We start from the raw sequence: 24,875 nt of genomic DNA, 5'->3' as shown, positions 1-24,875 counted from the left end.
GAATGTGGTGTAATCATATGTTGTAATAAAAAAACAAGGATTTTTATTTACAAGGAATAATAAATACTGTAGCAAATGTCTTACTCATTGTTGGTTATTGTTGATTAATGCATTAAATACGTTTTTAAGTATACTGTATTAAGGAAGCCTGTACTAACCTTGATTTGTCATAAGTTAATTTACCTTAAGTTAGGATGAAACAGAATTAGTGACAGATCTTTTCTTCTTTATTGTTATGCACATCCGAGTGTTTTTCAGTAAGGTTCAGTAATGGCATTTTGACCAAACATCACAAGGTCAAAAAACATAAAGAGCTGAACCATATGCACAGACGAATGGTTCTCAATAAGATCTATAACATGCATTTAGAAAATAGATACATTTTCATTCCATGCTGTCTTTAAGAAATGAATTGACCTTGATGCACACTGAACTTGACTTTTTGAAATTTGGAGACTTTCAAATATTAATAAGCAGAGATGCAATTTTATTTAAATAATATTTGTTTCTAGAAAATAATAAAAGCGTGTGCTAAACTACTTAAGATTTTCTCCATCAAAGAATTTCATCCTTTTAATTAGGCTTTTGTCTTCATTGATTTCAAGTTTATTGTAATACCCTGATGAGAAATATTTTTTATAATTGGATTTTAATTAAATTAAAAACATGTCCATTGTATATTCAAGTCAAAATCAATGCATGAATTGAATTTTAATGCATTTTTGAATAGATTTATCATTCAGTGTCACATCATTGACCCTTATGTTATACAAAAATAATATGGTAACACTTTATTTAAAGCCTATATAAAAGTAGTTTTAATGCATCAATTATGCCTTGTAATGCACCTTACGATACATCTCATGAATAATAGTAACCACAGTTATAATACATTATACACTTAACTATTCATCATTACACCTTTAGAAAGTATAATGCATTTAAAACACACACACAAAAACAAACATTTAAATATTACAATGCATTTGAACTTTGGTTACAATTAGTTATTAAAAAAGATATAATGCATTACAACATAGATTTTGAATAACTTTATAATAAAGGCTTTAAAAGTGTTACCAATTAGATGCCAGTAATAAGCAGCCCAAAACATATTGTAGCAAAATCTATATTTATCCTTGTAGCAAGTGAAGCCTTCTTTAATGTATTCAGGCTGATAATTGTCTTTTACCTTATGTTGTTTAAGGGGCAATGTACACAAGACTGCTATCAACTAAAACCTGCAAACTTTTATGCATTTTGGCCTTTCATATATATGTTAACAGCATTTTGGGGGCCTCAAAATGCAAACTTTTGAAAATGGATTTTAAAGTGCAAGCTTCTGAAAATGTTTTGTATAGTGTTGTCATGTAAACGTGTTTTTTTATAAAGAGGACATCGCACCAGCCTTCCATGTTGACATGAGCCTAATTTGACTATAGCTTCTACTGAATGATAGATGAATGTGTGGCAAAATACCATAGATCTTGATTGGGTGCACAGCCTTTGACATCAACAAGGAGATATTTAGCATTTTATTATTTGTAGTCGGTGTTCTTTCCCTGCTGTCCATGACCCTGTCAGATCAGACTTGCGGCCCACTGCCTCAAACCACTAGACTTTCATGTTTTCTTCCAGCATTTTAGCATGCCATCACTTTTCTGTTTTGCACCCACAGTGAACTGCACTGACACACTGGAAATCTGGTCACCTTATGTGGCAACACCTCGTGAGTCACACTTGTCTGCGAGATAGAAACATGAGGAAATTTACTTCACAATGCTGCTGTCAATCACAACGCAGCACTCTGGAGCAGCAGATGGTTTCGCAAATCCAAAAACAAATTCATCTGAACCCCAGCAACCGAGGTAAATAGCTCACGTGCTTGGAACAGACTCTTGCCGCCGTGGAGAAGGATCTCAGATAATGGGCTCTGTCCAGGGTGCCAGCCTTTCGAGCGCCGCACGTCTCCATCTCCTCAGTGCTCATCCATCACACCGGGAGCGATGACGGAGCGGAGGACTGAGGGAGGTCACTCTCCTCAACGTTATTCGCCTGCCGATAAGTGCCAGCGCTCGTCTCTTGAGGACCGTGCATTTAGGGCACTAAATCTGCCACAAAGAAAGTAGGAGGAAACCATATGCTGTCCGTCTTTAGGGGTTGTTAAGTGCCTCTTCGCACGTTGAGGTGGGATGGAACATTGAAGGATGAGATGGAGATGTATGACATGTGAATCAGGCAGGAAATAATGTTTATTAATGACCATGTGATTGATGTTTCAGAAGCAAGTCTGCTTTTGGTGTGAAATGTAAAAGGAGTCTTTGAATGTTGCTAAAGACCCATCCTCTCCAGTGACAGATCAATACATATTTATGTATTTTAGCAAATTCATTTGAACATCCTGTGTACACCTAATGCTATTTGTAGTTTGTCTGTTTCACGTGATGTCTTTATGCGATCCAACCTGATTTCAGTTGGAATGACACCTTTGAAGGGATAGCAGCACCTCTGCTGTCATTGCCAATAGAAATGTTCATGTACTTCAGTATTCTCTTTAAAAATGTCTAGCCCTGGATTTAAAATGTATTTCCTGCACTCACATATAATATTTTAAAGTTAAAAAAAAAAGGTCTTGGTGTCATTGAAACCAATTAAAAAGGGATATACATGCATGATGTAAATTTTAAGGGTGACCAAAACATGTTCAGGCCACATTTCATCCTCAATTAATAACCTTTATATATATATATATATATATATATATATATATATATATTTTTTTTTTTTTTTACTTTAATAAAAACTGAAAAAAAAAATTATACACAGAACAATTAGGCTCTAATGCAAATCCCCACTGAGAGTAATAAAAATGGTAACAACAACATAGCATTATATATATATATATATACCATTCAAAAGTTTGGGCTCTGTAAGACTTTTTTTTTAGTCTATTATACTCACCTAGGCTGCATTTGCTTTAACAAAAATATAGTAAAATGGTAATATTGTGAAATATTATTACAATTTAAAACAACTGTTTCCTATTTGAATATGTTTTAAAATTAAATTTACAAATAGTGATGCACAGCTAAGACATTATAGACATTATAAATAACTTTACTGACCAATTTATTGCATCCTTGCTCAATTAAAGACATTCCACCAATTTTTAATGGTAGTGTATAATATAGGCATGTATCTAGGTCGCCGTGATTTTGCCAAGTAAGACATGTTCCTAGATCAACATCTTTTGTTCATTCTGGATCAACATTATAGTCTAAAAACATAGACTTAACCCAGTCCCTATCCCTAAACCTAACCTTACCCAAAATTTATTCCTAAAATCAGTGGGAAATGATAGCTGATTAACAAGGGTGTAGAAGCACCTAACCCTGATTGTAAGCCTAAACAGATATAAGTTATATATCAATTCTGATTGGTTGATTGGAATGTTGTTCCAGGATCAACAAGGATGTTGATCCAGGAATATGTTGTACTCCGCGAAATCACGCTCACCATGTATCTATGTATGGGTGGATGGATGGATTACTTTTATTTTGGGGTGAAATATGACTTTTCTTGAGGAGTTACTTTGAATTCATTTCTAAATAATGAGCAGACGGAAAGTATTCTGCTTTTTGTTAAACACATACTTCAAATGTTCCATTGCATGGTTGAGATCCAGCCAACTGCAATCAGTTTGCTACAAAAACATAACAAAAAGTTTGGTTTTTAAACTAGGTCTTTTTTGCCTATTTTATTTAATTCAAACATGGCAGAATTGATAAAATTGTGCAAAACATTGTTTCATCTGAACTACCATTTGGACCAAAGACATCAAATATGTAACAGTAATGACTTCATATCAAACAGCAACAACAGTGACCCCCCTTCATAAAAGAATTTTCAGTTTAATGAACTTCTCAGCGAGTAAAGCAAAACATCAATGGCAAAAATAAATTGGTTAGCTTTCTAATTACAAAGTTTCGCAGCTTCGTACTCTTTGTAGAACGGTTGTTTGGCACTAAAAGTCTGCAATGTGGTGAGTATTCTCTGTACCTCGGAGCTGGAGAGTTTGAGCCTATGTCGAAGTAAGCAGGAGAACAGATCTAATGGCAGTGGTCCAGGAGGAGACAGTCTATTGACCCGATATCGGATCTCCATCAGCTGCAGCAGAGCAGAGTCCTGAGATCCCTGAGTGTACGGATAGTCCAACTGTAGAATCAGATCCTGGATAGCCTCGGGGTCAAAGTGCATGCTGTAACCGAACAGCTGCATGCTGTTGATCTTCATGTATCCAAAGTTCTGAGAGGCATCCGCAGCTTCCAGCGGCTCGAAGTAGACTGTTTCGTTCCCCTGAGAGGACTCGGTCCGAATGCGGCTCCTCAGGTAGAAGTGAACAGTCTCAAAAAAGCTCTTCCACCGGTTGCCCAAAGTCAAGGTCCAGTTGAAACAATCCAAAGGAATGTCCAGCTTGGTCTTTTCCCAGTCCGGGTAGCCATTCTGATTGATGGGCATAGTCCAGCTTTCTGAATGGCTGCCGCCAAAAGGGTTGACGTAGACAGACAGCGCAGGCTCCAGGGTGGAGTTCTTGGTCATGCAGATCTGCAGCGAGATGCCCAGGAGCATAATAACGACGCTGCATTATAACAACTTGCTCCTCATCATAATAAGCATCATCCTCCTCCAACACCAAGACGGGTCAAACCAGACGTTGAGGCGAACGTCGTTGCTGACGAAGATGGCGTGCGTCGTGATGCGGCTGTCCCGGTGTTGCAGTAGGTAGCGTAGCTCCAGGTCTTGTAGGTCGGTCTCAAAGCCCAGGTAGTGGTCTGTAGGGTTGGGTACGGCGTTTTTACAAACTCCATGACTGAGAACGTAACCTGGGTTGCAGCTGGAGCAGCGGGTGCGGTTGTCCACCGAGCAGGAGGCACAACGGTGACTGTCACCCACCTCACACGGGACAACACCCTGGCACGAGGGGCTCTCGTACGGACAGGCGCAAGTCCGTAATTCCTCTGCGTAAAATCCTAGTTGGTTATTCTCACTGCAGTACAGGATGGACAGGGTGAACTGTAGCCAGTAGCTCAGCGGCCTGTGAAAACCAATAATAAAAGAGTGAGGAAACATGACAAAATGGGATTTTATAGCTTGTAATGTATGCAAATAATTGCGGAGATTATAAGGCAATGATTCGCAACAAACGGTGACTGTCAGTAAACAGCTTTGTTTAAGCAACAGAACTAATTGGTTTCTAACCTTGAGCTTTGCTAATATCTGCCTTGAAAGCGCTGCTAGGGCAAAAGTAATCCATTAGTGCAGCAGTAGCCTCAGAGGCTGTAGTGGGTGGTTAAACAATAGATTAGTCATTAGTCTTTTTTACTCACTTGGAGATCAGGTTTGGCAAAACAATAGCGCTTTCAAATCAAAATCCAGTAGTGTAATAATCATCGAAGTGTTTTCACAATCCCAGAGGACAACTGCATTGCTCAGAGGTTACCTTTTCAAAGCTCAAAAGACATAATAGAGATTTTAGCTCTGTTTAATTTATGTATCATCAACATATTAAATAATAACAACTGTTGGTTTTAAAACTTGCCAAGAACAAAGACTGCTAATATGATGAACCTACATTCCTAAAACGTAAAAGCAGCTGTTTATCTTCATGTATAAAGAAAAAATAAACAATAACACAATATAAAGACAAATATTGTTTGCAAAATTAAATAATTGGCTTTTTTGTTGCCATTGTTCTAAAGCCGAAATAAATGATTAAAATATTTGGACTTCACGGTGTCTTTTTCAGCCCACTATGAGGTAGATGTATGAAACTGAAAGAGAAACATTTTCAATTCAAATGTATTTATATAATGCATTTCACAATAAATATCATTCCAAAACATTTTAACAGAGAATAGTAAATGAGTTAAAGGTGCCTATAGTAATTCCCTATATCTTCCTAAAGCTAAATGATTTTTTTTTTTTTTTTAACATCTCACTAAAACTAGATAGTTATGAATTAATGATTCATTTCATGATTTACAACAAAAAGAATGAAAGACAAAACAGTAATACAGTAAAATCAATATTTGCTCAATATTGTTAAATATTGCATGTTAAGCAATTCATTAATGTAATTGGTAACACTTTAGTATAGGTACCACTAGTAACTCATTGCTTATTAGCATGCCTATTATTATTTTATTAGCTGTTTATTAGTTATAAAGCACATATTCCACATCTCTAATCCTACCCAATACCTAAAGTTAACAACTACCTTACTAACTTTTAATAAGCAGCATATCAGGAGTTTATTGAGGCAAAAGTCATAGTTAATGGTTTGATAATAGCGAGAATCGGACCTTTAAATGAAGCGTGACCATTTAATTTAATCTGCCAAAAAAGTCTCAAAGAATCCATATGTTCCACAGAAGAAAATAAGTCATGCTGGTTTGAATAACTGAGATATTAAAGAAATCTTATTTGTGATATTTCTCTCCTAAGAGATTGAATGGGAACACATACCATTTCAACTCAAATCCAATGAATCTCAAACTTTAATGCACAAACATTCAGAATTCCTTATAGACTAAAACTTTGCAGATTCATTTGCATAGCTTGCATAATTATACAACACCAAATTTAGATTCATGGGTTTAATGTGTGCCTATAAATATGTTTTACCTCTCCCTTAGAGACACTATTTTGGGCTGTGTGCGGCATCTCTTGCTGAGGCTGAAGAGCTTGTTAGCAGTTCGTCGGGTCTTGGAGAGCAGGAGGCTAATGCGACTCTCTAGCTGTCTGTAGCGTTGCTGCAGAGCACTGTCTGTCCTCCACAACTGCTGGATTCTTGATGAATTTAGAGCGCTCTGTGTTGGTAGTTTACCCATGAAGCTCTGGAACTCATCTGATGAAAAAGTAGATCTGAATTAACACACCATTTTTGCGAAGATTTTCAAAAGGTAGTTGTCAGTAAAATAACGATACTATGAATACTAGAATTATCAGATCATTTCTAAGCACAAACAAATCACATTTAAAAAAATAATTATTTGAAGGTTAAAGTTGTAGTATACACAGTACAGTATATTCACAGTTTGTGAAAATGAGAGCATTAAGTACAATTAGAAAATATTTATTTTTAATTTATTCAAGACATAATTTCATTGTTAAAATGGGTAACTTTCAATTGTTACTTTAAAAATAATTTCTGCCCAATTTAACCCATAAAATTTAGTTGTGTTGCTATAATTTAAACATTTAGGTTCATTGAGCAATAAATAATGTTTTAAATTTAGATTTTTTTCAGTGTTTGTTATTATACTGGTTTGCCTTTTGTCTGTGTATTGTTCTTGTACTTTTATATTGTTAGTTTATACTCTTCAATTGTTGGTAATTTCCCTGCTTTATCTCAATTGTAAAGTATCCTTGAGCTATGCAAAGGCGCTATATAAATGAAAATTTATTATTATTATTATTATTATTATTATTAGTATTATTATTATTATTATTATCTGTTTGCTATTAGTAATGGTTACTATGAACTTTTTTTACATACTACAAGACAGCAACAAAAAGCAGATCCCAGCCATTGAAGATACTGTAACAGTCCTCTGTGTCCTCTGTGTTTTGGTCTAGCATTCATATGTTAATGCTATTCTAAAGTGAAGACTTATTTTAAAAAGAAAAAAAATCAAAATGCATGTGGACCAAACAGTACTATTATGAACACAATATTGCACATGGCAACAATTATTTTTAAATACAAAGTGTCTATTTGTACTCAGATGCAAATAGCATCTCCCACACAGTGCAGCTATTAGCAACCACAGTAATGTGAAACCACAGATATTTAGGACAAAATATCACTAAAATCCAGCTACACTACCCACATCTCATTTGACTCTTTTCCCAACTCTTTTCTCTTCCAAATCAACTACAAGCTTGTCCTCCATGTTGTTTGTTGACTTGCTGTTTTCGTGAGTTTGTGTGAGAATGTTATTTTGGGATGAGAGCTGATCATATAATTGCCACACGTAATCTGCGATAAACTAAATACTGTCAAAGTGCACAAGATGATGAGCTTCTGTCTTGTAATGTGTGCTTGGCTAATTTGTACATTATTATTGTTTATTACATGGCTTTCTGGAATACTTGATTTTGATTGGTCAATATGGTCATACAGATAATGAAACCGACTCGCTCTCTTTAGTTTCATACAAACAGCGCCATCCTGCATCTCACTTATCGACAATAGTGAAAATGACCTCAGAAAGTAACTGTAATATATTGTTAGTCTTGTTGCTACACTGTAAAAAATACTTTTCGAAGTTGAAAATCAAACTATTACTGGAGTAAGTTTTACAAGAAAAAATTATTTTAGTTTTAGTTTTCCACTTACAGATTTCACGTTTAATTAAATGTGTTGCTTGCTGTTTTTTGTAATTGTTTGTGAAATGACTGACAATAGCTAAGTAAATTGTTTCTAAAATTTTTTTGTTTGTTTGTTTTATTTATTTATTTAAGTGTAGACTGATTGTACATTGTAACAAATTACGTTTTTCCTAGCGAACCTAAAGATAACACAGGTGAAATGATAAAAAAAAAATATATGTATAATTGACAAATAATTCGATAAATAAACACCAAAAAAAACACTGCTATATAAGTTTTATTTATGAAAAACACAAAATGCAAAAAAATGTAGGTTCATTTTGATAAAGTCGTGGCCTAATTCACCAATAAAAGGGTTGTGAGTTCGAGTCTCGGGCCGGCAGTGCTATTTGCATAGTTTTTCAATTGACTATGAAAAACCCCAACTGACTCCCGGGCGCCGCAGCATAAAATGGCTGCCCACTGCTCCGGGTGTGTTCACAGGTGTGTGTGTGTGTTCAAAATGGGTTAAATGCAAAAAAATTCTGTAGGTTCACATACTTTGAAAGCAACAAAATGCAAAAAAAATGTACTTTTGATGAAATTAATTAATATCTTTTTTAATAAATTTTATGCAGGTATAAACAACATGTAAACACTGTAAAAGGTTTTGTCACAAACTCAACTGACAGGCAAGTAATTGCAAAAAATTATATAGTATACATAAAAGTAAATAATAAACAACACAAATAATATCCCTTTAAAGTCACAGTCAGTCAAGTTTATTATTTAGTAAACTGATTTCCACTTTAATAAAAAAAATATATATATATATAATTTCTTGTATATATATCTTAAATCTTTTTTAATAGTATATACATTTTCATACCAATTTATTAAAATTTTAACAAAAATTACATGTTCAGGGCCCTATGAAATGTTTTCTTTTTTCTCACCATATTGTTTATATTTTTTTATTGTTACCAAATTATGTGTTTTAGCATGTCTAACTATTTGAATGCATAAAACAATTTATCCATCTTATTTTTTTCTTCAAGTAGCCTTATAAATTTTTTTTTCCCCTCAGAAATTCTGTGTTGTGTATTTACATTTTTTCTGGTTATCAAATATAGGCATAAAACATTAATTTAATCATTTATCATTTAATTATTGAAAATTAAGCAAACTTTATTTTTTGACACTCAAAAGGGGATTTACTATTAAAATTAAAACATTGAAAAAATTATAAAAAATGATTATTGGTTCATTTTAGTAGTATTAGGTTCATTTAGGCTATCAAAAGTACTATTATACTGTCTAACATTATTTCAACTCTATTAAAAACTACACCAACTAAATAAAGACGTCACTGCGTAATTTTCCCACTTATCATGGACTTACATACCTTACATTACATACCACTGGTGAAAGGGCGAGTGTAATGCAAATATATCTGAAAGGTCTGCGTGAGGATATCGTCACCTTCTTGCGAGACCAGTCAGATCTCGTGAGACTCATCGGATCTCGTCACACACACCTAATTATTAATATTTAAAATTAGCTTTAGTTCCCTTTCAGTCGGTCACTCTCGACGTCACGTCAGATGACCGACAAATTGGGATATCGCATCGATAGACCAATCTACTTCGAATGTAAACTAAACGAGCCAATGCACATTGGCATACAATTATTGCATTCAGCTGCAGCTGATCACAGCATGAGCACAAAAAGGCAGCAGGTGCAATGCAGCTTTTTGCTTCGGGGCCGAGCGACAACATTGTTCTGCTCTATCCAAGGGTCTTCAGTGAGCTACAAGTTCAACGCACTCTTGAAAGCTTTTGGTGTTGGCAGTCTGGCGCTTCATCGGTGGTCGTTCCTGTGTCTAGTGGGTTGCACACTTCAGGTTGCACTACCCCCTGTTGTGCTGCAAGCAGCCATCCCCATTGGGGCATGTTCCCATTGGGGGAAGATGACCGTCTCGGAGCTGCGGGCCAGGCTCCATTGCCGCGATCTAAAGCTTGTCCTAGCAGCTGACAGGCGAGAACTATTTCCGCAGTGGCACAGGTGGTTTTGAGGATCACAGCGGTGGCAAACCCCTCAGGGAACCAAACCTCAGGGTCCACCACTCCTCTAGTGCTCCGATCCAGTTGAGTGGCCAAAGGAATGCGCTGGGCCCTCTTCAAAGAGGGTACCAGCTGTATCCTTCGGTGCTCATCCCGACAACTGGATGTCGATCGCTGCATTGGAGGGAGAGCTCTCTGAGGAAGATTCGGCTGCGCTACCGCCCTCCAGGATGGTGGCAATGCCTGAATCGGATCCAGAAATGACAACTATGCTTTCCCGGGCCGCTAAGAAGGTAGGGCTCAAGTGAAAAAATCCACTGCGTCCTGAGCCTTCAAGGTTGGACGTTTGGTTTCTCGGGGTGGCTCGCGCTGGTTCTCAGTGCCACGCCTTGGTGCCTTTCTTCCCGGAAGTGCATGAGGAGCTCAGCAGGTTGTGGTTGGGCATATGGCAGCAGCACTTACACCTCTAGGTCTATTGCATTTGAGACCGCTTCAGCAGTGGCTTCATGGCTGAGTCCCACGCTGAGTGGGCGTGGAAGCATGGCACTCACCGGGTCAAAGTTACACCAGCCTGTCGCCAAACTTTCATCCCATGGTCAGATCTTACATTTCTCTGGGAAGGAGTGCCCCTGGAACAGGTCTCCAGGCATGCTGTGGTTTACACGGATGCCTCCACCACCGGCTGGGGGGCCAGTGTCTGGGGTATAGATGCCTAGAGTTGTTAGCAGTGCGCCTTGCCTTGAAAAGGCGCTCATGAGGCAATCACGTGCTGGACTGAACGGACAACACACGACCGTTGTGTACATTAACTGATAAGGTGGTTTGCGCTCCCTTCGCATGTCACAACTTGCCCGCCACCTCCTCCTTTAGAGTCGGAAAGGTTCTGAGGTCACTTCATGCCATTCACATTCCGGGCCTGCTCAACCATATGGCCAACGAGCTGTCTCGAACTACGCTCCCAGGAGAGTGGCGACTCCATCCCTGTATGGCCAGCTGATTTGGAGACGTTTCGGAGCCACTCAGGTAGACCTGTTTGCCTCACCAGAGCTGTCAGTTGTTCTACTCCCTGATCAATGGAACACTCAGCACGGACGCACTGGCACACAGCTGGTCGCGGGGCCTGCGCAAGTATGCATTTCCCCCAGTGAGCCTTCTCGCACAGTAATTGCATGCCAATGTGCATTTGCTCATTTATTTTACACTCTAAGTAGATTGGTCTATCAAATCCATATAAAAATACTTCTAACATTAAAAAACACAACAACATTCCCTCTATCTAGCAAAAATGTCTACCATAAGTAACTGAGACGTTCTTCTATTTTGTTTTCATTTTAATTTCAGTTTAATTTTTTTCATTTTGTTTTGGGCTGTTTTAATTCTTAACCCGTTTATATTTAGCTTTTCAATTATTTTAACTATATGAATGATTCATTTGTAAATAATTTTCAGTAACTTAAATGTGCTTTATTTTAATCAGTTGCCAAAGCAACATTTCTGCTCTTCATTTACATTTTTTCCCTCTAATATTTGTATGTTATTTGATTATTAAAAATTAAAGATTTTATAATATTTAAGTAGTTAACAATAACAACACTTAAGCAGAATAATGTACAGTCAGCTGGTCAATAGTGCAACATAAACCCCTTACATAAGACAATGGACACATTTAAGTTGGTGGTTAGGTTGGTTAAGCAAGCTTGCAGCTGCCTAATGGGGATGATAATGTCCCACGAGAAAAAGAGAAACACAAGAAGTTTTGGCACCTGAGTCTTGAAATTCCTGGTTTTCCTGCCTCCAGGCCTCCTTCATGCGCTCCAGGTAGTTTTCCTGGGAACGGATATCAGCCTCAGGGCAGTTACACTGGGGAAACTCCTTACTGCACTGGCACCAGCAGTCATTGTCTTTACACACAAATTGGCCTTCAGCATTGCAGCCTATGTAGCCTAAGGCAGCCTGAACAAAGTTGCTCCTTAAATAACTAGGCAGAATAGCCTGAAGTCCTGGAAGGAGAAAGACAGAAGTGTGAGGTAGACCACACATGCCTCCACTTTTCCAGTATGGCCTTATTCTTGTCAGTTGCTAAATCCTTTAATCTCATTAGCAAGCAGAGTCAACTATCAACATTCAAGATTTGTGTATAATTAGCAGGCTAATTAGACAACGGCAGCATCAAGGCTTTGATCGTGTAGCTATACCATGGCTCATCACACAAGCCCGACCTCTGGAAAACACTTTAGAATCAGCATCAGGACGAGAGGAAGTGTTTTGAGAGGACGTGTGGGATTGTGTACTTCTTTACCTTGCAACTGAACTCTGTTCTCATGGCTGTGAACCAGAACGGAGCTGACAGAGTCGAGGTTGTCATAGTTACTGCAGCCCAAAGGGCCGGTCCTGGTCTCTGTTACCTGGAGAGAGAGACAAAAGCAATTATTGTCTTTGTCTAATAAGTTAATTGAAGTGACTGGTAAATATCAAACACATCTGATCAGTGGGTGAGTGCTTTTCAATGTACCCATCTAAATGATCAGCACCAGGGATCCTACACCTTTTGGCCGATGAATATCCACAGATTTTTTAAATATAATTTCCTCACAACAAGCTATTTTAATTTGGTGTAGAAACAATTTTCACTCAGAAATTGCTGGTTAACTTTGCAAACAAACAAAGAGCAAATAACACGCTGACTTTTGAAATGAAATTTTCAAGTAGAAAATAATTGAAATTATATTTTCTTGTAAAACAATCAAAAAATTATTTTTACAGTGTTATACACACACAATGCATTTTGTAATTTAATATCAAGAAAATAATAATTTTATTTAGCAAGGGTACATTAAAATGATCATATGACAGTATATTTTAGACTTACATTGTTACAAAATTTCTGTTTTAAATAAATGCTTTCTATTCATCAAAAAATATAAAGCAGCACAACTATTTTCAGTTTGTGTGTGTGTGTGTGTGTGTGTGTATATATATACACACACACACACACACACACACACAGTAGGCTATATATACAATAGATAGATATCAATGTAACATATCCTAGCTAAATATAAAAAGTAAAGCAAAGTTAAAGTAAAGTTTCAAAAAAAAAAAAAAAAAAAAAAAAGAAGAAGAAAAAAATGTGTACTGACCCCAAACATTTCAACGGTAGTGATATTGTTACAAAAGATATATATATATATATATATATAGCTATATATATATATATATCTATATATATATATATGTATGTATATATATATATAAATATATATATATATATATATATATATATATATATATTATATGTATATAGATTGAATTCTGGTCTTTTAGCTTTTTATTCATCAAAGAATCCTGACAAAAGTATCACAAGTTAAAAATAACTATTAAACTGTTTCAAAAATTGATAATATATAAGCATATTAGAATGATTTCTGAAGGATCATGTGACACTGAAGAATGGAGTAATGATGCTGAAAATTCAGCTTTGTATGACAGGATTTTTGTTTATTTATTTATTTATTTTACTGTTTGACCTTTTGAGCACTGGAAAGTAAATTTCACCCAATATATCTTATTTTCCTAATATTTCTTATTTTTCAATATTTCCCTAATAATCTTGCTACACTTGCCTATTTTGACACATTATCTAAATCACTTTATTTTCAAAAGTTTAGAAAAGAAAAAAGAAAATACACAAAATCAGCACTTTTTACCTTTGCAACAACAACTATGCAGGCCTACTTCTGTCTGTGTAATGATGCAAGAGTTGGTTGCATCTGGTCCTAATTTATCATGAAACTAATTAGGTTAACATCACTGTATTTAATTAACATTTTTATTATCTTTGCATCTTTGTGCAGCCCAGCGAGCACTGTTCATCTCTGTATTCTGCTGTGGCATAACACTATGGATTTTATCCAGCAATATAATTCAAAAGCTTAGGTAGTTCATCATTTATGAAAAAAAAAGCCATAAAAAATATTGAAACGGCATGAAGTCAAGGGCAAGAATCAGCAGAGTGTGAGAGACACAGAGAGAGAAAAATCACAACTTCATTACACCCGCAGCAGGCTCTTACGCATCTGTTAATGCTGCTGGAGGGAGATTCATTAAATCCTAAAAATTGTCTCTGAGGTCTGAGCCAGCTCATTGTCCCTGCAAAGGCCAGAAACATTATAGGCCAGTTGTAGCACTCTGCCTCTAATTGTACATCAAAGAAATAATTGAAAAAACTACAGAATTGTATTCAGGACCTAGTAAATGACAAACATACGGTTTGTTGTGAACCATGAATATAGAGGAGGGGGAGATTTTCTCATACAAAGCTATTGTGTGGCTTCAGAAAACCAGTGAAAGCTGTACTTTCATCCTTCAAAAGCTTAAAAAAAAAATTATATATATAGAGCAATATTTTGTACACCCTGAATATGTGTCCACATATTAGTAATTATTTAAAAAAAGTAACTTTTTGTGACAATTATTATTAATTATTATTTTTTTTTAAGAATTATTATGAATTATTAATTTGTATTACTTTTTTGAGGGGGTTTTAACATTGTGAACTTACTGTGCTTAAGGTAAAAGGGTAAAAAAAAGGTACATTTTTAAAAAAAAACTTTTTTTTCTGTATCACTGGTCACTGCATGTATAAATTGCATTTCAGTGTATTCAGAAATTTAATATATTTTTAAAAAATGTATTGTTATTAATATAGCTACTAAGGTGTCACATCACTGACCCTGGGAAAAATATAAGAGTGCAAATAATTTCCTTTTTGTGTGTGTGTGAAGAGTTCCTTTCAAACCACTGATTGACATTGGATGATAACATATTTTTAATTAGTGCTGTCAAATGATTAATCGTGATTAATCGCATCCAAAATAAAAGTTTTTGTTTACATAACATATGTGAGTATACTGTGTATATTTATTATGTATATATAAATACAAACGCATGTATACATTTAAGAAAAATGTTGTTTATATATAAAATATATTTATATATAATATAAAATATAAGAATATAAATATATAAATGTATATACACATGTAAATATTTTCTAAATATATACTGTATGTGTGTGTGTGTTTATATATACACATAATAGATATACACAGTACACATACATATATTATGTAAACAAACTTTTATTTAGGATGCTATTAATCGCGATTAATCCTTTGACAGCACTACTTTTAATATATTACCTTTATATTATATAAATATATTTTATATAATATATTTCATATAAATGAATATTTTATATGTGAGCATCAATTCTTTTCACTCAGTCTACTAAATCATTATTTTTTTTAAATAAATAAAATAAATTGGTCAAAGATATCATATATATAAATGTATTAAATTATTCAGAATTTTCATTTTTGTGTGAACTGATCCTTTAAAAGCACTAGTTAACACTAGATGACAACATATGGCCAGACACTGGCAAAACAACACCAAAACAAATCTTCCCCGGTGAACTTAGAGACACTTTAGTAGTGAAAACTGATTTCCGCTATCTAAATGATGGCATCCCGTGGTCAAATTTAATTAAGGTGCCAGAAAGAAGCATTTTGAGTTCATGTGAAGGTTAATGTACTTTGGCCTTCTGTCTTCCGCTTTACTGAAGAGTAAAAAACTGTGAATATGTGACTGTGCTTAATGTCTCTCTCCAAACACTCTGGATTTACTGCTTTGATTAATACAAATGCAGAGCGAGTATTTCACCCCCACTTTTACTGTCCATGTTAAAATGAAAAGCTAATTCAAACAGCAAGAAATCTCCACCTGATAAGACAATCAATACTCTTAATGAATAACATATAACATTATAAAACTATTATTGCACACAGACAAATCATTATTCTTCTAAACACAGTTAAGACCATTAATTAGTGAAGAGACAGATAATTGTTCAAAGCACAGATGAGGTCAGTTACTGATGCCATCTGCGACCGAAGACCCAGCTAAACTAATGAGGCCGAGAGATTCGAAAGCAGTGCATCACAATCAAACCTCTAATTTATGCTCTCAAACACCCTCTGAATAGCATCCTCCCTCACCTGCTCATCCATAAGACTAACATTGAAGAATCATCCAACTAGCTCCATTTAACACCTCGGCTAACCTTACAATGCATCTTCCATACATCTGTTTTCTTGCCTCAGAGCTCACTTCATGCTAGATGCAACTAATGAGCTGAATTAGTCAACGCAGAAAGGAATGTAAATGGAAGAGCCAGGCTGATCTATCACCGTGATGCATGTTGCGACTAACACCGACAGGCGCTTTGTCCTCATTAATAGCAACTTAGCCCAGGATCCTCTTAGTGAACGGGCTCAGACCCCAAAACGGTTTGCCTGAGTGAGATTGCGAATGACTGAATGTGGCAGGGCCGAGTTCGGATGGAAAACTGCAGCCTGGGATTAAGTCGCTGCTTTTTCAAAGGAAACCTTGGGTCATTCATATCTGAAGCACTTGAGTGGTTTAAGCATGGATTTATATTTAAAAGGCTGTGCTTGGCGCTGGCGCTTTAAACAAAGCCTGAGCAAATGAGATCAGCGTGGAGTCTATCACGAACGCCGCAGGCGCAAGGTTATGCTGCTGATAACTGCGCGTTGAATAATGAACTCACCTCTGAGGCGGTAATAATTGTATTCAAGAGGAAGGCGTTTGCACATATGAACCTAACATAAATTCACATTGAATAGCAATCCTGTTTTTTTGGTTGCAAAAATGGTGATTTGAGACTTGTCTTGGATTCCAATTTAGTGTCTTTCGCAGGATTTAAAGAGAAACATTTTCTCTGAATTGCGACAGTTTTGTAGAAACAAGGAATTTAATAAGTCCATTTCTGATTCTTTTATTATTCTTTTAATAATGATTGACTGATCAATTCAAATGCCAATATGTGGCCTTAAATATGTATTAAATAACAATACTAAACGACAACCCAAAAAAACTAAATAATAACAAAACATATGCATAACCAGTCAATAACTGTTTTTTACTATCATTGTAATATTTTGAATTAGACTATATAACAGTATGCTTTTTTTTTTTTACCATTGTCAATAAATTAGACTATTATATATATATATATATATATATATATATTATATAATATATATATATATATTATATATATATATATATATTTTTTTTTTATATTTTATACTTTCTTTCTATTTTTTTTATATATGTCAAAATAAAAGTTTGGTTTTCACTAAGAAACCGTGACAGAAATATCACTTAATGTAATATATAGTACTACTAATAAAATTATGAATTATTATTGTATTTCCAGAAAAATTATTTAACAGAGTTTATTTATCAGAAATATTACACAACACAAAAAAAGAAAGAAAGAAAGAAAGAAAATAATATATATTTGTTAATAAAATCAATTAATTAGAAATGCTAAAAATGCAGAATTTGGTAAAAAATAAAACTGAATTTGAGAGAAATAAAAAAAAATGAAGGGACTATAAAAATGTAATTTTTATTAAACTTTTAATAAATTGCTGTTAAATATTGTAAGTTTCATGATTTCAATTAATTAGACATGCATTTTTTTTTTACTAATAAAATGTAATACAGCCATTAAAACAATCTAAAAAATTAATAATATAATAATTCAAAGGGAAAAATAAAACAGAATTTGTGCCATATTTTATGTTTAACAGAAGAAAGAAACTCTTACAGCTATGGAGCATTTTGAGGGTGAGTAAATCATGACAGAATTTCTGGGTGAACTTACCCTTCAGCTGAGCTGTATGTGTTTGATTCACTAAAAAAGAACCGACTCATTCTCGTTCGAGACTGTGTGGACTACACTGGATGTGTTGTGTATTTGATTTACTTAAAAGAACCAATTCATAAAAGTCATTTGATCAAGAATCACTGGTTCCCCTGTACAGTATGTTTTCGATTCACTCACAAGAACTGAATCATAAGAGTCTTTCATTTGGAAAACAGACTACAATGTTGAGCTGTGTTTTTGATTTATTTAAAAGAACCAAATTATAAGAATCATTCTTTTGGGAAACAGACCGCACTGGTTGCACTGTATGCTTTTAATTTACTTTAAAGAAACAACTTTATTGTTATTCATTCAGGAAAGAGACTGCAATGATATTTAAATTAAATGGAACTGATTCATAATAAGACAACACTTTTGGTTCCCCACCAGGCCCCTGTTGGCATATTGGTGGAACATTCACCACATAAAACGTGCTAGAAATACAGAATCATTCATAATGTTAAATGTAGCTGTAGATATATTCTGGTTAAGCATGAGGGAAAACAAATCCCTGTTATCACAGTTATCCATTTATTTACTACAGGGAAAACAAGAAAGATTATGAGTGGGCATTCAGGGAAAGAAAAGCTATGTCTGAACATTGTTCAGTGGTTTTCATTTTTAATTTCTCCCTTGCTCACTTGGATAATGGGTAATGAATAAACTATCCATTTTAAAAGTACACAGTATTACGATAAAATGGTCTGTTGATTCAAGTAAAAACTTCTAGACTTATGTTATAATAAGAAAATTCAGTGAAACAATGTTACCACAGAGAAAACTATTACTTCAGGACTTGAGCTCTAGCGTGGCCTTTCAACATGGAACTGAACAAGACTTGTGAACATGTCTGGTCCCAAATCTTCTATAAAGGTTACCCATAAAATAATGGGCATTAAATAAGACCCAAATACTGTACCAGTAAACTGACTAGCACAAACCTTAGTAAATTACGTTGATTTATTTAAATACTCTCCTCCGTCTGAAAGGGAAACTCCTACTAATGCAAATGCTATAAAGTCCATGCCTTTTCATCCCTAATTCCTGACAGTAGTTTTTTAATGCCAAAAGTGGGTTTACACTGGCGCAAGTTGTTATTAAATCTGGCTCATAATTACCTACAGCTAATGCATGATTAAGTTTAATCAAAGCTGCCAAAAAGGCAAGTCCTTCGCTGATTTGATGTGAAGTTAGTCAATCAGTAAGAGCACTAATTCAAATAAAGCTAAATCAGACCCTGTTCCTTTTATATATTTTATACATATGATTATGAAAAGATAATTTACTATTAATGTAATGTACTAATGGGGGATTTAAACCCAGGATGATTTAATCAAGAGAAAAATTTAACCTCCGGCTCGACTAACCACATATCTCACAACGGTGTGTTTGAAAAAATAAATTAAAAAAAATAAAAAAACACTAGAAATTAAAGAAAACTTATAATATGCTACTAGGGCTGAGTTTGAAAAAAGAAATATAACAATAAAAAAACACTAAAATTATATTAAAAATATTTTGAAATAGATTTCTACAAATACCAAAGGAAGAAACAAAAAAATACATACTAAAGAACAAGTATGGTGGCCAAGAAATAAAAAAAATAAAAAAAAAAAAAAAAAAAACAAAAAAAAAAAAAAAAAAAAAAATAAAAAAAAAAATAAAAATTATTTTGAAACAACATGACATCAAATGTGCTGGAAATACTCCAATGCAACCAAAAACAGAAACACACTAAAAATACTTAATGCAACCAAATACAAAAACATCCTGCAAATACTCACAACACACACACACACACAAACAAAAAGCAAAAATGAAAACCAAAAAAAAAAAAAGAAATGTGTTGCAAATACTCACAATGCAACCACATACAGAAACATGCTACCAATACTCACAGTGCAAAAAAAGAAAAAGAAATGCACTGCAAATACTGCAAAAAACAAACAGACAAACAACAACAACAACAACAAAAACAGATTCACTGCAAATACTCACAGTGTAAACAAAACAAAAAAATCCAGAAACATGCTGCAAATACTCAATGCAAAATAAAAGAAATGCAATGCAAATACTCACAATGCAAACAAATACAGAAACATGCTGCAAACACTCACAACACCAAAAAAATATACAGAAACATGCTGCAAATATGCAAACAGATATAGAAACTCTGCAAGTCCTCACAATGCAAAAAAATAAAAAATAAAAAAATAAGTTTTTTGTGAGTTATTTCTACATTTTCTAAATTCCATAATGCTTAATTAATAGTTAAAACAAAGTCAAAATTGCAGATTGACGTTATGAATAATCTTTTTTGTTGTAGTCTGTGCTATTTACAGCAGTTTTCTGTATTTGGTTGCATTGTGAGTATTTGCAGCATATTGCCTTGTGAGTATTGTGAGTGTGTTTTCAAACTAATATATCTATATAGTTTTATATGCTTTCTTAATTTGCTGGTGTTTTTTCTATTTGCATGTGTTTTCTTCAGTTGCAGAGTGTTGAGCTCTCCCGGCCACCATAAACAAGTGTCTATTCGTTTGCATTTACACTCACACAAGACTTTATGCATATATTTTGACATACACTATCAAGTTTTTGGTACGGTTTATTGCCATGGCTAGCAATGTCAATCATTACATTTTCAAATTCAATCCTGCATTTAATACACTTGTCAGTCCAGAAAATTTGCAGTGTGTTGTCAGTAGCGTGAAAAATATGAATAGGTTGTAATAAAAAGCGTAGAAAGCGAAGACATTTTCGAAAGCAACCACCTATCGGCTTTGATGGTCGAAAAAAGGGGTGGAATTGACTTATTTTATTTATAAGCAAAAAGTTATTGCGATATATATGATATTTCCATATTTTATATCATCAGCAAAGATATTGTGATAATATCCCTAATATGCAATGTATCGCCCAGCCCTGTTTACTACATAGAAGCAAAATAGATTTTTGCATTTATTTACCGCTGCCATCACATTTCAAACCTGCTTTGTAGCATGGGGGTCATACCTTAATGGCGGTGGAGGCGATCTGGAGGTGATGGAGCTTCCGGAGCGTGCTGTCTCTGTCGATGAAATAGGATGCTGCCAGTTGGTGGAGGGCTTCGAGGGTCAGCGAACCGGCTGTAGAATTGGAGGCACCGTCATTCTGCTGACCTCTGCTAAGCTTGCTTTTGTCCACAAAAATGGTCAAGGACTCCTCACCTGATCAAAAGCCAGACAAATATTATCATTTCAGCTGGAGAAGCTAATCAACCCTAATCATCTACAGCATGAGCTCGCCCCATCTCAGCCCGTCGGGGCCCACAAAGCCATGTAGCTCTTCCCCATCTGACGCGTCAGCTCTAATTACACGCATGGTACAGATGAGAGTATCCTTCATCTCCGAGTGAGAGGACTCCAATGAAAATCAATTGACTCAGCTGGTGGGTTTGTTTGGAGAGAATAAATGCAGAAAGAAAAAAAAAATAGAGTCAAAGGTGTCCTGTGGAGCATTAGCCAAACCTTCAAATGATCTCCACTTTCAGCCTCTGTCATGGTATAAAAGCAGTTTATTTATGGAGTGAGATACTGATGGCTGAGAATATCTCTTTTGAAGAGGTGTATACTGTAAACAGTCTCTTGGCAGGCAAGGTATAAAGGACTATAGAGAACCGAGAGACTGCTGCTCTCCAATATATCTACAAATGAAGATGAGTTCTCAGAGCTGAAAAGCAGCTAAACAAACAGATGTACCGGTCCACACTTTTCATCTTGCCTATGGAAACTGACAAGGCAGTCGCAATCCATTTTACTTTCATATCGACATATTTTTGGGAGTGAAACAGATTATTCAGAGAGAAAAACACATGGGAAACTGATTGGACAGTGAGGAGTGGAAAAGATTCCTTGATATGTCACCAAAACTTTTGATGCTGGTGCTAATGTGAAGAGCATCTCAACATAAGCCAGAGCAGAATGGTTCCATGTACACCCAGCATTAATATGCATTTTCTGTGATCGTTTCATGATCAGAACACACTTCACCACATTAAAAAATGTGATCGGATCACTGCAAACACATTTTGAGGTGATCTGGAATATTGACTACATTTAAATGAGGGTGTAAATGCAAATGTATTTTTCATTATTCGTATGCAGCAATGAAAGTAATATGTGCTGAGGTCGGGCTGCAAAAAATTCAATTCATGCACTCTTTTGGTCTCACCCAATCCAATCAACAATTTCCCATTGAATTATTTTTTGGATTACACTTAGAATCTAATTTCTCTCAATTATCTCCCCCTAATAAGAATTTTAAACCACCAACCCCTCCTCTTTTCTCAAACCCCTACTAACATTTAGAATTTTTTTTTTTAAGTCTGTATTATAAATCAATGTTTTTCAAATGAATATAAAACAATATAAAATGATACAGGGAGAAATGTTTTTGCTGTCAGGTGTACAGGGAGCCTATGGTTATTATTGCTGTAAATTATATATTGCATGTATCATGTTGACTATTTTAGAAGGGTGGAATTACCTACAACAACAGCCTAAAACAATTCCTAATCAGCTATTTGTTAGCATTAACTATTAACTAATAGCCCGTATGGCCTATTGGTCAGTGGTTCCCACCCTTCTGACTCAAAGGCCTAAACTGTTTAACACAATATCTGAATATCTATTATTTAACATAACATTAACAGAATCATAACTATAAATACATATATTGACTATAATATATTATTAACAGACACAGTGTCACGGTTGCCTACTGTGCTGGAGTGGGGAACGAAATTGATGAGGGAATAACAGTAATAACAGTCTTTAATCATCCAACGGAACCAATAGCAAGCACATAGCAACAGGGATTTGACATTTAAGACTCGACACAGAAACATAGGGCAGAACACTTTAAATACACAACACAAACGAGGGAATGACAGGTGAGGGGATAAACTAATAATGAGACACACCTGGGATCAAATGAACAATCAAACACAGGGGAAACTCCCAGATAGCATGTAGTAATCTGCCCGAGCTCTGCTTGCCCTTGGCTCAGACTCGGCATCGGCGAGTGTTATCCAGGCTGAGTGTGGCCCGCAGCTCTCTCTCGCACGCATGTGTTTGTGATGCGGCTGTAAAGAAATGGCCCGATTCCTGTTCACTGTAACCGGCCTGAGTCTGACTGTAGAGTCCGCGCCACTTCTGTCAATGACTCAGCTCAGTTCAGTCATAGACGGTTACAATAATATAGCAATAATTTACATAAAACTGTTTTAAACTTGACTTAAGGCCTTTACAGTATCGTATATTGTTAACTACACATTTGTCCTGAATTTGAAAAACAGAATATCTGCCATAAAATGAAAAAACAAACAAAAAACAATATTAAAAGTGCTTTATAGGATAGAACATTCTCTAATATTTTTAACAATAGCAAATCTATATTTACGCAACGCAGCAGGTCATTCTTATATACACCTGCTTGTATGTATTTTGAACTCGCTACATTGCGCTCTTAGATGATTACGCTCTCACCTTCACTCGCGCAGCGTGGGCGGAGTCTTGTTCTCGTGGGTGCTATCCGCCATGTTTGTGAAGGTAGAATGCGAGCAAATCAATTGATTATTTACCAAGAGATATGGATGTATGGACTCATTTCGATAAAACACATCTGGTAAGTATCGTTAGGCATTTATTTTTAGTATTTTACTAGAGCAAGCGCTCATAAGCTCATAAAGGAACTCGCAAAAGTTCACCTCACGTGAGATTGCAGCGAACGCGGCTTGCTTGCTTTATGCAAAAAATAAATAACCGATATCTTTTTCATCTTTGATCTAATTACTGATCTAATAATCTTTGATCTACGAAAACTGACGAGCAACACTAGTCCACCAACAAACAGATGAGGAAGAGGAGGATGATGGCGGTCCAGCATATACAAAGAGAAAGTTTTTTTTTTGTATTTTTAGCTTCCACGTTCTTATTTTTGTAAATGCAGTTGCAACACGCAAATGTTGTTTTCCCCATATTTCTTAAAGTAGGTGAGAATGAAGATTTGTTTTGGTGTGTATAAGGTCATTGTTTTCAAATAACTAAATACATAATCTAGCTTCAGTTATTTTTATGATGAGAATGTACTGCAGTCATATATGCATCAGTTTGTCTGAGATCATCTGCAGTGGCTCTGTTCTGCTTTTACAGCTGCTAAATGCAAGCAGACTGTACATGTACAGATGCTCATCTCTGCCAAAACACATGTGACTGCAACACAAACACAGCATCACAGTTCATCACTTTTGTTGCTACTTTAATTGCTTCTTCACTCAGGACGTAGAGACACACAGGAGTAACTGATTATTTCTCTTAACATGCTACACATTTCTTTTAATATTTCTATGTTTTGTAGTAACCAAGAGAAGTGCCATCGCTGAAGGAATGGCAGACGTTACTCAGACACGTGTGAACACTGAATCATCTTTATTATACTTCTGACTGAACTAGCAAGGAGCATTAGAGCCAACGAGAAAGTAGATTCAAGTAAAATGTCTGCATTGACCATTTCACCATGTTATTTTCTGCAGTAATTGCGGGGAATATTAACTGAAGAGACCTGAATGATAATAATAATAATAATAATTTTACTTTATC

At 35.2% G+C, this 24,875-nt stretch overlaps 1 protein-coding gene across 1 annotated transcript in view; it reads right to left on the bottom strand.

Moving 5' to 3' along the window:
* Nucleotides 1–3,724: 3,724 nt before the first annotated feature.
* The window catches only part of brinp3b (bone morphogenetic protein/retinoic acid inducible neural-specific 3b), a 28,025-nt gene continuing 6,874 nt past the window's right edge, over nucleotides 3,725–24,875 (bottom strand). The window contains 5 exon segments of the mRNA XM_042717889.1: nucleotides 3,725–5,095; nucleotides 6,685–6,907; nucleotides 12,200–12,436; nucleotides 12,736–12,841; nucleotides 21,250–21,443. Coding sequence (XP_042573823.1) covers nucleotides 3,973–5,095; nucleotides 6,685–6,907; nucleotides 12,200–12,436; nucleotides 12,736–12,841; nucleotides 21,250–21,443 — 1,883 coding nt within the window. The 3' untranslated portion in view covers nucleotides 3,725–3,972.

This window comes from Cyprinus carpio, chromosome B2 (assembly GCF_018340385.1).
Source record: "Cyprinus carpio isolate SPL01 chromosome B2, ASM1834038v1, whole genome shotgun sequence".
Taxonomy (NCBI): domain Eukaryota; kingdom Metazoa; phylum Chordata; class Actinopteri; order Cypriniformes; family Cyprinidae; genus Cyprinus; species Cyprinus carpio.
The sequence above is the reverse complement of the archived record's forward strand: the minus strand, read 5'-3'. Positions and strand labels throughout refer to the sequence as shown.